The following is a 15575-nucleotide window of genomic DNA, read 5'->3' as shown; positions in this document are numbered from 1 at the left end:
TAGAAAATTTTCACGATTTTCACATCAGTGTAATATTCATGCATATATACTACATGTATATACAACAGGTCAGACAAATGGATGTCATATTTTTCATATGAATACATCGTCATGACTAATTAATTATTTAGAAATAGGTTTAGAAGACTTGTCCTCTGAGTTCATCAAGTTTGACTGAACAGTGTCACACGAAAATTAATGCTGTTGGGTAAGATATGAAATCTGAATTATCAACACATTTTTTCAGTTTCTAGAAGATCCAATGTACACACTTACAAAGTATTTCTTTAGTGACAAAATCTATTCCACAGCTTTACAGACACAAATCCTTAATGAAACATTTTTTCAGTTTCTAGAAGATTCAATATACACACTTACAAAGTTTTTTTTTTTTCTTTAGTGACAAAATCTATTCCACAGCTTTACAGACACAAATCCTTATTGTTTCTTAAAATCACATTATTTCTGTATGGTTGAATAGTACACACACTTCCTACACATGCCGATGTGCCAACATTATGCTTGGCTCAGTTCACATGACAAGCTTTACCTTTAATACACATTGGTTAGCTGAAATTGGTTTGTTATTTATGTGCTCAATTATACAACTGTTGTGAAAAGAAAGAATCAGTGCAAATTTGCAACAGCTTCTACATTCTGTCGGAAGTCCATGTTGTTTTGCACTAAGGCCCATTGTGCAGTAAATGGCCCAATCACTTGAAAAGAGAATAATTTTTGAAAGAAAATTGTATTATATGCAACAAAATCCAGCCTGTAAGTTTAAAGCATAAGCATAAAATAAGGGTGCACTGCCAAAGCCAGACAATAATCTCACCACTTTTTAGGATATTATAAATGTTACTTTCAATATTTATTTATTTATTTATTTGATTGCTGTACTCAAGAATATTTCACTTATACGATGGTGGCCAGCATAATTGTGGGAGGAAATCGGGCAGAGCCCGGTGGAGACCCACGACCATCCGCAGGTTGCTGGTAGACCTTCCCACGTACAGCCGGAGAGGAAGCCAGCAACTTCAGTGGTGAGAGGCTCCTAGCTCATTACACTACTTTGAATATGACTTGCATGTAACCCTGTCATTTACAAGAAAGAAATCTCACAACAGTGAGGAAACAGAAATCCAGAATCCTTCCCATTTTATATGAAAAAAAATGCAGTAGAAGGAGATTGACTAGTTTTGATTTTCATTCTGTAGAGTTAACAAGAAATAAATCTTTCAACAGTGAAAAGATAACAATTGACTAGTGAAATAGCACATCAGCTCTTTTTATGCACACTGAAGAACAGAATAAAAATACAAAAAAGTAAAAATCCACCCAACATTCAATATAATTATATGTACTTAGCTCATCGAATAAATCAGTCTGGTTTCACCTGGAATTTTCAAGCGTTTTAACTTGGGTTAAAGACCTTGGATCTACAGAGCCTTGTCTCAGCTGTTGCTGTTGTGACTCGTTCAAGTCTAAGGGAGGCAACCCTTGGTCCACAAAGTGGTGGCCGTCAGAGTCCAGTGGGGTAAGCCTCAAGAAACTATCAAAGGGAATAGATCCACCACTGGTTCGTAATCCACCTTCATCATCTTCCTCCCTGGGCTGAGCTAAAACACAAATATACGTCAAATCTAATTTACAATCCTGTTTTCATTTATTACAGATTGGGTGCCTCTGCGGCCAAGGAAGTTAGCACGCCAGCACAGCGCAATGATCCAGGAGCCTCTCACAAATACAGTCGCTGTGAGTTCAAGTCCAGCTCATGCTGGATTCCTCTCTGGGTGTGCATGGGAAGGTCTTCCAGCAACCTGTGGATGGTTGTGGGTTTCCCCCGGGCTTTGCTCGGTTTCCTACCACAATAAAGCTATTTCTGAATAAGGCACAAAACACCGATCAAATAAATAAGTACATATAAAATTTATCACAAATCAAATCTCACACTTGACTTCCCCGACAATCCACCCCAGTACCTCATGTGAAGCTCATGCTAACAGGCTGCCTGTTCCCCTGCCCCAAGGCAGAAGCTTTATGACAGGTATTGCAGTTACCTAACAGAGGTACAGTCACTGAGTGGATTCCTCCACCCATAAACCTGATCATCACCACCATGGGGGGGGGGGGGGGGGAGGAGAAATACTTTGGACTACAGCTCCCCCCAAAAATCCATAATAACCCATTTAAAATAAATCAATAAATACCTTCAATCAAAGAAATAAACGTCAAGCCAGAGACACACTAGGCTGATTCATACGCCAATAGGCAAGAAATTTTCTGCTGGTGAAAAATACTCTGCTGATCAGAGTGACTTTCCGTAGCTCCTATTTTGGCACACAATTTCCTATCTCATTAAAATCCTTTTTTTTTCATATTTCCCTTTTTTTTTTTTTTTTTTTTTTTTTTTTTTTTTTTTTTGATTGGTGTTTTACGCCGTACTCAAGAATATTTCACTTATACGACGGCGGCCAGCATTATGGTGGGTGGAAACCGGGCAGAGCCCGGGGGAAACCCACGACCATCCGCAGGTTGCTGGCAGACCTTCCCACTTACGGCCGGAGAGGAAGCCAGCATGAGCTGGACTTGAACTCACAGCGACCGCATTGGTGAGAGGCTCCTGGGTCATTACGCTGCGCTAGCGCGCTAACCGACTGAGCCACGGAGGCCCCTCATATTTCCCTGCTATCATGTACGTTACAAGCAAAATCTTGGAGTCAATAGAATGGCCATATGGATAATACTAAGTAGATTTTGTAAAATATGCCAATAAGAGCAGCCTTTGAGCAACCTCAAGATAGAGGTACATGTACTTACACATATCAACTAAGAAATTTTCACAGGTGTATACCTGTATACCACAAAATGTTTAATTAACAGTATAGATATATCCCATTTCAGCAGTTCTTCTCATGCTCACTGTATCAGCCCTAAACTTCCACTCAAAAAAAAAAAAAAAAAAAAAAAAAAAAAGCATTTACATTCATGACTTACGGCTGACGACCCCCGTTGGCCTTTGTGGTTTGTTCTGGGGAGAGTCTGGCAGATTGACCGTCAGGCCAGTCAGCTCGTCCGCTAAGTTCTCCTGGTCACTGGAAATCACTAGGTTCCCATAGCCTCCATTACCGGCCCCCGACGGATATGTGAACTGGCGACCACCCTTTGAAGAGTGGGAAGAAATCTGGAAAATTTTGGGAGAGGTGGGTGAGTTATCAAGGTCATCGTCTGAAGACTGGACCTGTTCATACTGGTGGCGCCCTGTTCGTCCTCTGAGGTTCATCTCCAAATATAACTGGTCGTTACTTGCCTCTGAAATAAGAAACCACAAAGTGATATTACACAGTTCTGATTTACTATCACGGCGTGACCTAAGCTCTGTTAAAATACTTGTATTCATTGATTCATAAACAATAGGTATATGTATGAAGTTTTATTATCAAAGGACATTGGGAGGGAGCAGGACAGGTTGTTCCAAAGTCAGACTGAACCAAAATATAACATCAGTTTAATTCCAAAACAAAGTAAATGTCATTTCCATCTGAACTAAAGTTAATTCTCGGTTAAAGTCTTAAACTATACACCGTACATGGGAAGATCTGCCAGCAACCAGTGGATGGTTGTGGGTTTCTCCTGGGCTCTGCCCGGTTTCCTCCTGCCATAATATTGGCTGCTCTTGTATAAGTGAAATATTCTTGAGTGCGGTGTAAAACACCAATCGAATAAATAAATAAATCTTAAAGGATTAATTTTATCTTTATTTCTTAATATGGACTATATGAGGTGACCTAAAATCTAACAGTACAAAAGCTGTTCAGCTATCTTCTTAGGGTAGTTTTCCTCAGGCTCCCAGCAACAATTGGGAAATTAAGTAGACTACTGCGGTGATGTCAATGGTGGCAGCCAACAAAACAACTTCGATAACAAGAACCCTAATTGGAGCACTAAGCTAGTCCCAAGATCCCAAGACACCATTTCTGAATATTCCCGACCAGTGGCAGAAAAGGGAGTGGAGAGTGGAGCATCAAACTGTATACATCAGCCCATGTACATTGGAATTTAAAATTTATTTATTTCATTGGTGTTTTACGCTGACTCAAGAATATTTCACTTATACGACGGTGGCCAGCATTATAGTGGGAGGAAACCGGGCAGAGCCCTGGGGAGACCAACAACCATCTGCAGGTTGCTGGCAGACCATCACACTTACGAAATTTAAAAGCACAGTGTACTACTCACTTGGAGGACAAGCTCTCTTCCGGAGCATAAAGGCCAATATCATCATCATCAATAGGATACAGCCACTCACAACAAAGCCGCTGAAACATTAAGGTGCAGTAAAAACCAACTGTGCAGAAATCTTATTTTTTCATCTTTTTGTTAACACTACAACACCCCGAAATGTACACTTCCTTTCACAGAAGTTCTGTGAAAAGGGAGGGCCAAAACTACTTACATATTAAAAGCCTGAGTCATAACGGAATAGTGCAGAATACTGTAAATGTGTCAGTGTTATCTCAATTTGTTTTCATCAGGTTTTTCAATTTAAATAAGAACAGCAAAATTCCTCACCCAATGATTCCAAACTTGTTCCCATCTCCACGTTGAACTTTGATGTCAGCTCCTGGTGTAGAGAACAAGAACATTTTAAGATAAAATATAATCTTGGTTGACAGGAAAATTCATGAAACAATGTCACCCTTAAAGCTAGTTAATGAAAATCAATGGAGTCAGTTTTGAGATTTAGACTGATCAGCTAACTACTGGATCACAAATGACCTAAAAAGTTATAATTATTTATTTATATAATAAATCTAAATTAGATATTGAGATGGTTTAAAAAATTTGGAAACAATAATAAAACTAGGCCGGAAATAATAACCTAATTCACCAAACTTTGAGGGTGGAAAGGGCTTGAAGTAGTATGGAGAGATTAGAATATGAAAACTATTAACATTCCATTTGCCATATGATTTCAAAACACAAACAAACCACTTCAAATATGTAAGAAGGACATCTACACTGTATTTCAACACACAGAGTACTAGGTGTAAAATAGCAATAAGTAAACTATGCTACAGGCTACCTGTGTCGTTGGTGGGGTTAGGTGGTCGGGTTGTGTTGGTTGAGCCTGCTGGGTGGGGCTCAGGTTTTAAACCACAGATGACATCCTCTACATTAGAGCCTATACGGAACACAAACTGACCCAGCTCTTCACAACTACAAATACCAATGACAAAGTTTCACCCAAAATACACATATTTCATTTGTGTATGCGGACATGTGGTATGAATTTCTACCAGTTGCATTTCACACAGAATAACAGGCTGGAAATCAGTCATTTATAGTAAAACATCAAACAGTTGGTTTATATTTCTTAACACAGAGTATATGAGGTGGCCAAACATACCAAAATACCATAAAGCTCCTTAGCTTTCTTCTTTGTGCGTTAAAATAACTTTGCGCTACAGTTCTCGACAGCCCCCAGCGATCAGTTCAGAAATTAAGTAGCCTGCCATGGTTAACTGTGATAGCTGCATTTTTGTAGGAGAGCTTGAATGGGGGGGAGGGGGGCGTGCTAAGCTGGTTCCGTGCCCTCAGTACGTTCCTGGATGATGTTTTCCGAATATTTCCGACCACTCACAGAAAATACGCATAAAATAGAGGGGTTATAAAGAAATATAAAATATGCCTCAAAAATGAATATTCTGTTTCATTTTTTTTGTACGTTTCATATTCCTTGAAACCACATTCTTCGTTTTATAGTACCTAGTCATGTACATCCTTTAAGGCATACAAAATTGATGCAGATAGTGGCATCAGAAGATCAAGGGTTAAGTCTTTTAGTTTGGTCACACATGAGTGCACACAAAATAAACCTGCAGTACTGTTACCACCTTACAATAATAACAGCTTGTCCAACGAATTCAACAGGATTTCAGTCATTCGTAGATCCTTTTTCACGAACATTAGATCCACATCTGACATATCAGTTTTAATACGAGAGATAAGTAACTAAATTCTAAAATAGTAGTGACACACACAGTGCACTTAGGTAGTGCAACAACAACATAATACGAATGTCTGAAAACCTGCATTGCCAAAATATACATGCATCGCTCATATCAAAGACTTCTTCTCAACACTTCTTAACACTTACACTTCATTGGTTGACGTTAGTATTATGCTGTTGTATCACATGTCATTTCCGCTGTAGAAAATTGGTAATTAATCAAAAATTTTAGAACAGATTTAAGTGGGCGTTGGTTTTACCTTTATGAAAAAGGATCTAGAAACCGCTGAAACCAAGCCGAATTTGTTGGTCATGTCCTTTAACTCATCTGTAAGAAGCAGGAATGAACTCTTCAAGAGCAGCTACAACAGCATGGCGGTAAGATAAACTCTACACAAGATGAAATGAAACATAAAACACATGTATATCTCTGTTCTTAGAAACTTACTTTGTCCATGGCAGACACTGTCCACTTCCTGACCAGTTTTTGTACGAGCCTAAGGGACATGTTGTACAGGTACCTGAAATATACATAATCGTGCCCCTACTTAACATTGCCAGGCCCCTGTAATTGCACACACCATTGCTACTTTGGTTCATATGTAACAGTTCATACAGAGCTTATTACATTCATGTCTTCATTGAAATTGAAGCACACCGGCAGTTACAGAATATTTATGAAGTACAGTAAATCTTCAACCTTTTCGACATTATTTTAAAGCATTGTTTTCAGTGGAATTTATACATACAAATATAATGAAAATGATGCTAAAATGATGTACACGTATTTGTGAAATTAGAGGATCAAAATACTAAATTGTGATTAGGAGACAGCAGAACAAGGCTAGCATTTGTTTGTATATACACAGTCTCTCAAAACAGATGCAAACACTGAGAGAAAAAAAGGTCTGTTAACCATTCAGATGGAAAGGTAACAAAAGTATCTTTACCTCATAGAATTAAATAAAAAGTTGTTCAAAGAGAGAAATTACGACCCCGATATCATACCACTGCCTTTCTGCTCCAATATCCCGTTTGCCAGTTTAAGTATGGTAATTCAAGGAACATGCTATTTGTCTCCATTTCTCACCTGTTGCTCTCCTGCTTTCAATCTCACCATTTATCACAAGTAACTCTCCTACCTTCAACCTCAACATTTATCACCAGTAGCTCTCCTGCCTTCAACCTCACCATTTATCACAAGTAACTCTCCTACCTTCAACCTCACCATTTATTACCAGTAGCTACCCTGCCTTCAACCTCATCATTTACTACCAGTAGCTTTCCTGCTTTCAACCTCAATATTTATCACCAGTAGCTCTCCTGCCTCAACCTCACCATTTTTCACCAGTTACTCCTCTGCCTTCAACCTCATCATTTATCACCAGTAGCTCTCCTGTCTTCAACCTCATCATTTATTACCAGTGGCTCTTCTGCTGTCAACCTCACCATTTATCACCAGTAGCTCTCTTGCCTTCAACCTCATCATTTATCACCATTAGCTCTCCTGCCTTCAACCTCATCATTTATCACCAGTGGCTCTTCTGCTGTCAACCTCATCATTTATCACCAGTAGCTCTCCTGCCTTTAACCTCACCATTTTTTCACCAGTTACTTCCCTGCCTTCAACCTCATCATTTTATCACCTGTAGCTCTCCTGTCTTCAACCTCATCATTTATTACCAGTGGCTCTTCTGCCGTCAACCTCACCATTTATCACCAGTAGCTCTCTAGCCTTCAACCTCATCATTTATCACCAATAGCTCTCCTGCCTTCAACTTCATCATTTATCACCAGTGGCTCTTCTGCTGTCAACCTCATCATTTTATCACCTGTAGCTCTCCTGCCTTTAACCTCACCATTTTTTCACCAGTTACTTCCCTGCCTTCAACCTCATCATTTATCACCAGTAGCTCTCCTGTCTTTAACCTCATCATTTATTACCCGTGGCTCTTCTGCCTTCAACCTCATCATTTATCACCAGTGGCTCTTCTGCCATCAACCTCACCATTTATCACCAGAAGCTCTCCTGCCTTCAACCTCATCATTTATCACCAGTGGCTCTTCTGCCGTCCACCTCACCATTTCTCACCAGTTGCTCCTCTGCCTTCAACCTCATCATTTATCACCAGTTGGTCCTCTGCCTTCAACCTCATCATTTATCACCAGTAGCTCTCCTGCCTTCAACCTCACCATTTATCAACAGTTGTTTTCCTGCTTTTTCAACCTCACCGTTTGTCAGTGATTAGCAGTTCATTAGCAGTTACTCCCCTTACTTCAACCTCACCATTTACTAGCAGTTATTCCCCTGACTTCAACCTCACCATTTATTAGCAGTTGCTATGTTGCCTTCAACCTCACCATTTATCCACAAGAGCTCCACTACCTTCAATTTCACTGTTTATTTGCAGCTGCTATCTTGCGTCACCATTTATCAGCAGTTGCTCTGCTGCCTTCCAACTCACCATTTATCAGCAGTTGCTCTCCTGTTTCCAATCTCACCACTTATCCGCTGCTCCGCTGCCTTCCAACCGCCTTCCAACTCACCATTTATCCACAGGTGCTCTGCTGCCTTCAAACTCACCATTTATCAGCAGCTGCTCTCCTGTTTCCAATCTCACCATTTATCAGCAGTTGCTCCGCTGCCCTCATTTATCACCAGAAGCTCTGCTGTCTTCGTACTCACCATTTATCAAGATATGCTCCCCTGCCCTCAAACTCACCATTTATTAGCAGTTGCTTCCCTGCATTCAAACTTACCATTTATCAGCAAATGCTCCCCCGTCGGACAAATTTTAAAATCACAACCAGACAGAGCAATCGGGTAGTAGTTGTTAGCCAGATTACACACACACTTCATTGCTGTTGTGTTCAAAGCAATTTTTTCTAAAAAAAAAATAAGACATAAAATAAATACATTATAAAAGAAACCTTTAATATTACTTTGGGGGCTTCATGGCCAAGGTGGTTAGCGTTCTTATGTGGCACAATAACCCAGGAGCCTCACACCAATGCGGTTGCTGTGAGTTCATGTGAGCTTCCATTGCATAAATGAAATATTCTTACCGTGTAAACACCAATCAAATAAAGGAATAAAAAAAAGTACTACTAAGGACAATTATAATGTACATGTATATATACATTTCCCCAAACCTTCCACAGTCTAAGTCAAGAAACACATTAATTCTATATGTAGAGAAGTCTATACATGGAGAATTATAAATGACATTAGTCAGCTTTCGCACAACTGGGGCCCCCAGAAATGCTGATGCGGAAATTGCTGAAGTCATCGAGTATCAAGTACAGGGCAATCCTTCAGCAGAAGATTACTTACCCTCAGAGCAGCCACCCCTGTCTTTGTAACACTTCATGGGGCTATCACTGTTCGTGGGGAATGGCTGGACAAATCCTTCTGGACATTTCCTACATTTGTCCCATCCACCTTGTTCCGTACAGAAGCTATAGGAGTAATCTGGCACAAAGAAAATCATTGATACACTTCCTGACTGCCAGGTTGCTCTATAATTCAAAGATACTATAAATGCCTTTTTATTTGCGGGTATAAACTTTCGCAGATTTGGTAAGAAGACACATTTGCGGAGATCAACTTTCGCAGATCTTAACAGAATTTTTGGACAACTGATAAACGAAAATTAAACTTCAATACAGAAACGTCAAGTAATAAAAACAACTCAAAGATTCACGTAACAATGTTATCATTTAAACTTGTACGTACCTGTAAGATGTGACAAGAATTCTATACAATACAGTACCTTGATCAGACAAAGGAAGTTAATCCTCCTAAGCTTTTAATCTTTTGAAGCCTCTTAATCTTTATAAGACGCAGCCCTTACCAGCTGTGTGAGCAAATATTCGTGTCACTCACTCCCGGGGACGATGAAGGATTTAATGTGGTATAAATAAATCCCACTGTTTAATTCTCATGCATCAGCAGAGTGAGTGAAACTTTGACTGAGCTGTGACAGATCTGAGCAAATTTCCCAGGAATCATCATTATGATTTATTTATTTGATTGGTGTTTTACGCCGTACTCAGGAATATTTCACTTATACGACAGTGGCCAACATTATGGTCGGAGGAAACCGGGAAGAGCCCGGTGAAACCCACGACTTTCCGCAGGTTGCTGGCAGACCTTCCCACATACGGCCAGAGTCATCATATGAAAAGTTTGAAGTGCAGAAATGCCCGCACGATGTATCGGGCGCACTGGAAAGGTGATCTGACTGGAAGGCAAGTATAGTCGATAAAAAAACTGCCTCTTTCAACCATGTATATTGTATCACATACACATGCCCAGTACAAATTATTGACTTGTATGTCTGTAACCGCGACAATAAATCAACAACAACGTCGCAATGTAGCGATACCTAGACTGAGTTAAGCCTCAAGAAGGCAAGATTAACTGACGATCAATTGGATTTGTGAAAGCCGGAATACGTTCTAATTAGGTATTACTAATTAACATGTTTGAAAAGGTATTTGAAGTGTAGTGCTTGTTAACGAATTTATAACTGTAATGCATGCTGCATTAATACACTACTTACATGGGTTTTATATTCGATGGTACTTATTTTCGCGGAAATGTGCCTGCCGCGAAATCTGCGAATGTTAGTACTACATGAAGAAAAAGGCATTTACAGTACACAGTTTCAATTATTTCCATACTAGGCTTCTGGACTTTCCAAGAAAAGTGTACCAGGTCAATCTACACAGGGAAGTACAGGTACCAAATTACAGATAAACAATGATATGAACCTTGGTCTTTTTAAAACTGCGTGTACCCGTTTCAACACATGGTGCTGCTGTCCACGGTACATAAAGATCAGGAAACCAAAGTAGAGCAGAGATTGAAATGTGAGATGAAACTGTGTCCATCTTGCATTGTACAAACTATCACAGAATGAGCCTTGTCACTCTAGCAAATTAAGTGCCCCTCTCCCAGGTCTGACCATGAGGTAGCTCCCATTTTTTTGATCAGTTTTATGAGTGGAGGAAGCTGGAGTAAACCACTGCCTTTCAGTAGGCACCTGACCAACATCCTCAAACTTCCGGCAGCGGGACCTTGACGTTGCTTTGTTGACATTTATGTTCCTTTCCCAGCTCATCATGATGACATCACCAAACAAACGGTGCGACATCATAATAGAAATTGATAGACTGTAACATTGTGGACGTTGTGCTACAATCCACTTTTGACGTAATAATGGCTCAAGGTCCTAGTTCATACTAGCGCCTCCCCATTAAACTGAAAACTTACTGAGTGGACACGAGTAGTTCCAGGTCTTACAGCACAGAGACACAGAAGGCACTGGTCCAGGTCTGTGTTTCTGACCAGAAGGACAACTATCAGAGTTGTCTCCCACTGATTTCTGTACACTGGTTACCACAGCAACAACTGTGGCCTGAAAAATATTCAAATGAAAAGTAATAACTGAAAAGTACAGATTGGTGAGGTGAGAAGGGTATATATATATATATATAATCATTATACACCTTCCACGTTTGCTTATCTATGAAAGTTGTGGAAATCGTGCCACGTATGTTTCATACTGCACATCACCATTAGCAACATTCATATTGTACATCGGCATTAGCAACCTGTCATTTGATAACACCGTGTCTTATGACTGTATACACTTTCTTGTGCCATTCAGAACAACGTTACGAGTTTCAATATCTTCATTTTTTGTTCATTTCATTTATCTTCATTTTCAAAGTTTTATTTTCGGCAAATAAATCTTGATTTAATGACTGATTAATTGATATAATTGGGCATTGTTACATCTAAATTGGATGATGTGGAAGAAATTGATAGTTTGAGAGGTGCCACAGCAAATACGTGCTTGCAAGTCCATATTCATTCAATAACCTATAATAATTAATGCTTTTATGGCCCCTAAGACAGGTAGTCACTCAACCTTAATCACCATACTGCACCCATCTCATCTTACGCCCCGCCCATTCTTCTCTTAGTCAAATCCATTCTGCAGGTGAAGATCTACACATACATGCCTACCTGAATATAAAATGCTGCGCGTAATTCCAATACTATTATGCCTACTGAAAATTTCACATTAAACAATGACTAGACTGGACCATCAGAACACCTTAAAAAAAAAATAACAAAAATTGATTGGAAGTTCCATACTAGTTTTCCGCATTAGCCTGTAACATTAGTGTCCAAACACAAAAACAGTTCATGATCATGATTTTGTGAAACCAAGATGCCCTAAGTTTGCCTAAAGGCTTTCATCGAGTACGTTAAACTGTCTTACCAATACAAGACCAGTAAATAAGTAACTGTTCAGTGAGGTCATGGTTGTGTCCTAGAAGGCTCTGGCTCCAGTGTTATTAGAATGGCAAAATGTCTGTAATAGAAAACATCACTTTGCTTAATATAAAGATTTACACAGATTTAAAGTCAGAATATTATCAATATTTTGTTGAAAGGCATTGTGGGGCCTCCATGGCCGACGGGGTTAGAGGGCTGTAGAAGCTGGTGAGAGTACGCCCTGGGTTACAACACAAAGCTAATGGATTTTGGACTAATTTGAGTACACTGGCTAGTGATTTCCGTATCTTTTGGCACAGGGATCCGAGATTTAAATAAACCCGACTCACTACGACAGCACAAAGTTATTTTGATGAGCGACAAGGAAATATTTCTGTAGATTTCAACAACACTGGGACTCGGGGAATGGATTTACACTTGCAGGAGTGGTAATAAAGGTCATATTCTTTTCAATGCACACCAGAATTGGCGTGTGCAGCTGTTTTAATGTGGATTTACAGGCCCACTTTGTTCCGCAAAGTGCCTTGCGGAATGGACATACTGCGTTTTTTAATTCAACTATTAAATGTTCAGGCAGGTAAATATCAGAAATTGTTGAAAATAGACCTCAATGTTTAATTTTATTGAACTATACACCCCACAGTTCTCTCAGAATGTTTCAAAATATTATTTGCATTGGTGGTTGAAAAGGTTGAAGAATGTGGGTATATATGAATGACTGGATTTTTACACAAATAACGACTAGGAGTCTTCGGTATGTGCATATATACTGTGTCAAAGAACTATGATAATTCACAAAAAATCTGAATTAAATTGCAAAATTAATCCAATATACAAAAAATCACAGACTGATGATGGACTTGACTGACACTATAAAAACAAGGTGCTCACAAGCTGCATAGTTCTGCTTTTACTTCATGACTATTTATTGCACAGCTACTGACCTGTGATGTATTGTGTTGCAGATTGATTTAATTACAATCCAGAAATGAAACACAAATGAACCTAATATGAAGCTCTAAGGGACAACCAGATATATGCCACACGAACACAAACATGATTTTGGCATAGATGCAAAATGAAGATCAACGGGAGCCTCATTCATTGCGTTGGCTTGACACACGGGCATCTGACAGACTAACCTGAATAGCCGAATACTCACGTTGTTGTTGTTGCGTCACGTAGGGTGGGCCATTTGAACCATAGTGCGGTTCAAGGAACAGTTTTACAAGAGTGTGTAGTCTTTGTAGGCCAGTTAAGAGAGCTTCATATGACTGTGATCACCAAGAAACGCAATTTACAGGGATAAATGAAAGCAGAAAGTTTAGGACTAGGAGAAAGCTTGCATCTCATCACGATTCTTGGAAGCCATCGCCAGGTGGCGCTGTGAACAAGGTACGAGTCACATGTCGCCTGTCATTTTAACTATGCAAGCTATACAGTGTATATATTTTACCTAACCTTATTGAGACGTCCATAATATAAACTGAGTTTTAACAGTTCCCTTTACTTCTATCCCATTCTATTAGAGTCCAACCTAGGCCTCCAAGGCTCCCCTCTAAAAAGTTCATGGTTGCGGAGTGGAGTTTAGAGTTACATGTAGCCTATGTATGTACGGCCTGCTATATTTGTACTAGGTAACGGTATATCTGGGTCCCCTACGTTTCTTTATCTATAAACAACGTATCATTTCACACACTGAGTTACTCAAAGTCAGTAGCCACCACAATTCTGCTTTGTGAAAGCATTTAGACTACTGGAACATCCCCAGCTTCTCTTTATTTGCTTGAACTGTCATACTGTTGTCACGGGATTCCACAGTAGGCCTATAGATTGCGTACCGATACCGGTATGTCATGTAACGTTTGGTTTAGTGTACGCCAGACCCCAGGATCAAGAAGCAATCTTAGATTTAAGTCAAAATTTTAATCGTTAAATTTGGTATGTTCCGTTCCCTTATTTTAACTAGAATTTGTTGTGCAATAACATACTGAAAATTTACGTTGTCAAGCAATATTTTGACGTTGTCACAGTAAAAATAACAATTTTAAAGTGATTCAAAATTTTGACTTAGTCTGGGATTGTTTCATGATTCCGGGACCGGGCCTCCTACGGAAGTTGCGATCACGGCCAAGTTTCCATTCTCCCTCTGACAATATGGATGGCGATAAACTTTGTTTGAAATTCAGGAGCATCTCATCGTGTCACTGTTGATACCCGGCCTGACCTTTTCTCGTACGCGATCCACACAGGAAACTTGATTAAATTGCGATGAAATGGGATCCTTGATCAGATTCGAATAGACCTACATCTTACAATTCTATATTTATATCTTTAACTGCATTGTGTGCAGTAAGTTTATTTCTGTGATTTGATAAAGTTCAGAAGACTGAGGTGCCGAGCATTTGGCGTGCCTTTTCAGACGTGCTGTAAACTTTATTTATTTATCTAATTGGTGTTTACGCCGTACTCAAGAGTATTTCACTTATACTTTATGTTTCAGCATTATGGTGGGAGGAAACCGGACAGAGCCAGGGGGAAACCCACGATTATCCTGGAGAGGAAGCCAGCACGAGATGGACTTGAACCCACAGCGACCACATTGGTGAGATTTATTTATTTACTTATTTGATTGGTATTTTACGCCGTATTCAAGAATATTTCCCTTATACGACAGCGGCCAGCATTATGGTGGGTGAAAACCGGGCAGAGCTTGGTGGGGAGGTGGGGGGGGACGCACGACCATCCGCAGTTTGCTGCAAAACCTTCTCACGTACCGCCGGAGAGGAAGACAACATGATCTGGACTTGAACTCATAGCGACCGCACTGGATCATTTACGCTGCGCTAGCGCGCGCCGTAAACTGGTCATGATTGCGGACATATCTGTGTAGCGCCACTGGCTACATCCTTACCTTTACATATATGTACAATAAACGCTTATTTTACATTTGTACAAGACAGCTGAACGTAGGCCTACGCAGCGTACTTGTAAGTGTTTTGCTCCCACCATAATGCTGACCGCCGTCGTATGCCTCTGAGTGAAATACTCTTGGGTACGTCGTCAAACATCCGTCAAATACATAAACAAATACAAGTGTTTAAAACGGCTTGCCACATATGCTGTAGTCTTTCATATTACCTTACATCTTGGTAGCCAGTGTATATAAATAAACTCTTTAGCTGCAGCTAAACTACGCAGCATACACGTAGACCGGCATTGATCAGTATATACACGATGGCATGGTGC

The 15575-nt window shown here is 39.8% G+C and overlaps 1 protein-coding gene across 1 annotated transcript; it reads right to left on the bottom strand.

Annotated features, from left to right (window-relative positions):
- Nucleotides 1-899: 899 nt before the first annotated feature.
- LOC135475639 (uncharacterized) lies at nucleotides 900-13648 on the bottom strand. Its single transcript, XM_064755571.1, has 11 exons — nucleotides 13489-13648; nucleotides 12310-12402; nucleotides 11292-11436; nucleotides 9348-9485; nucleotides 8774-8899; nucleotides 6462-6534; nucleotides 5087-5220; nucleotides 4573-4624; nucleotides 4240-4319; nucleotides 2998-3312; nucleotides 900-1619 (listed from the first exon to the last, which is right to left on the bottom strand). Exons 2-11 carry the CDS (start codon nucleotides 12349-12351, stop codon nucleotides 1393-1395), a joined length of 1332 nt encoding a protein of 443 aa, XP_064611641.1. The 5' UTR covers nucleotides 12352-12402; nucleotides 13489-13648; the 3' UTR covers nucleotides 900-1392.
- Nucleotides 13649-15575: the final 1927 nt, after the last annotated feature.

Source organism: Liolophura sinensis, chromosome 9, assembly GCF_032854445.1.
Source record: "Liolophura sinensis isolate JHLJ2023 chromosome 9, CUHK_Ljap_v2, whole genome shotgun sequence".
Taxonomy (NCBI): Eukaryota; Metazoa; Mollusca; class Polyplacophora; order Chitonida; family Chitonidae; genus Liolophura; species Liolophura sinensis.
The sequence above is the reverse complement of the archived record's forward strand: the minus strand, read 5'-3'. Positions and strand labels throughout refer to the sequence as shown.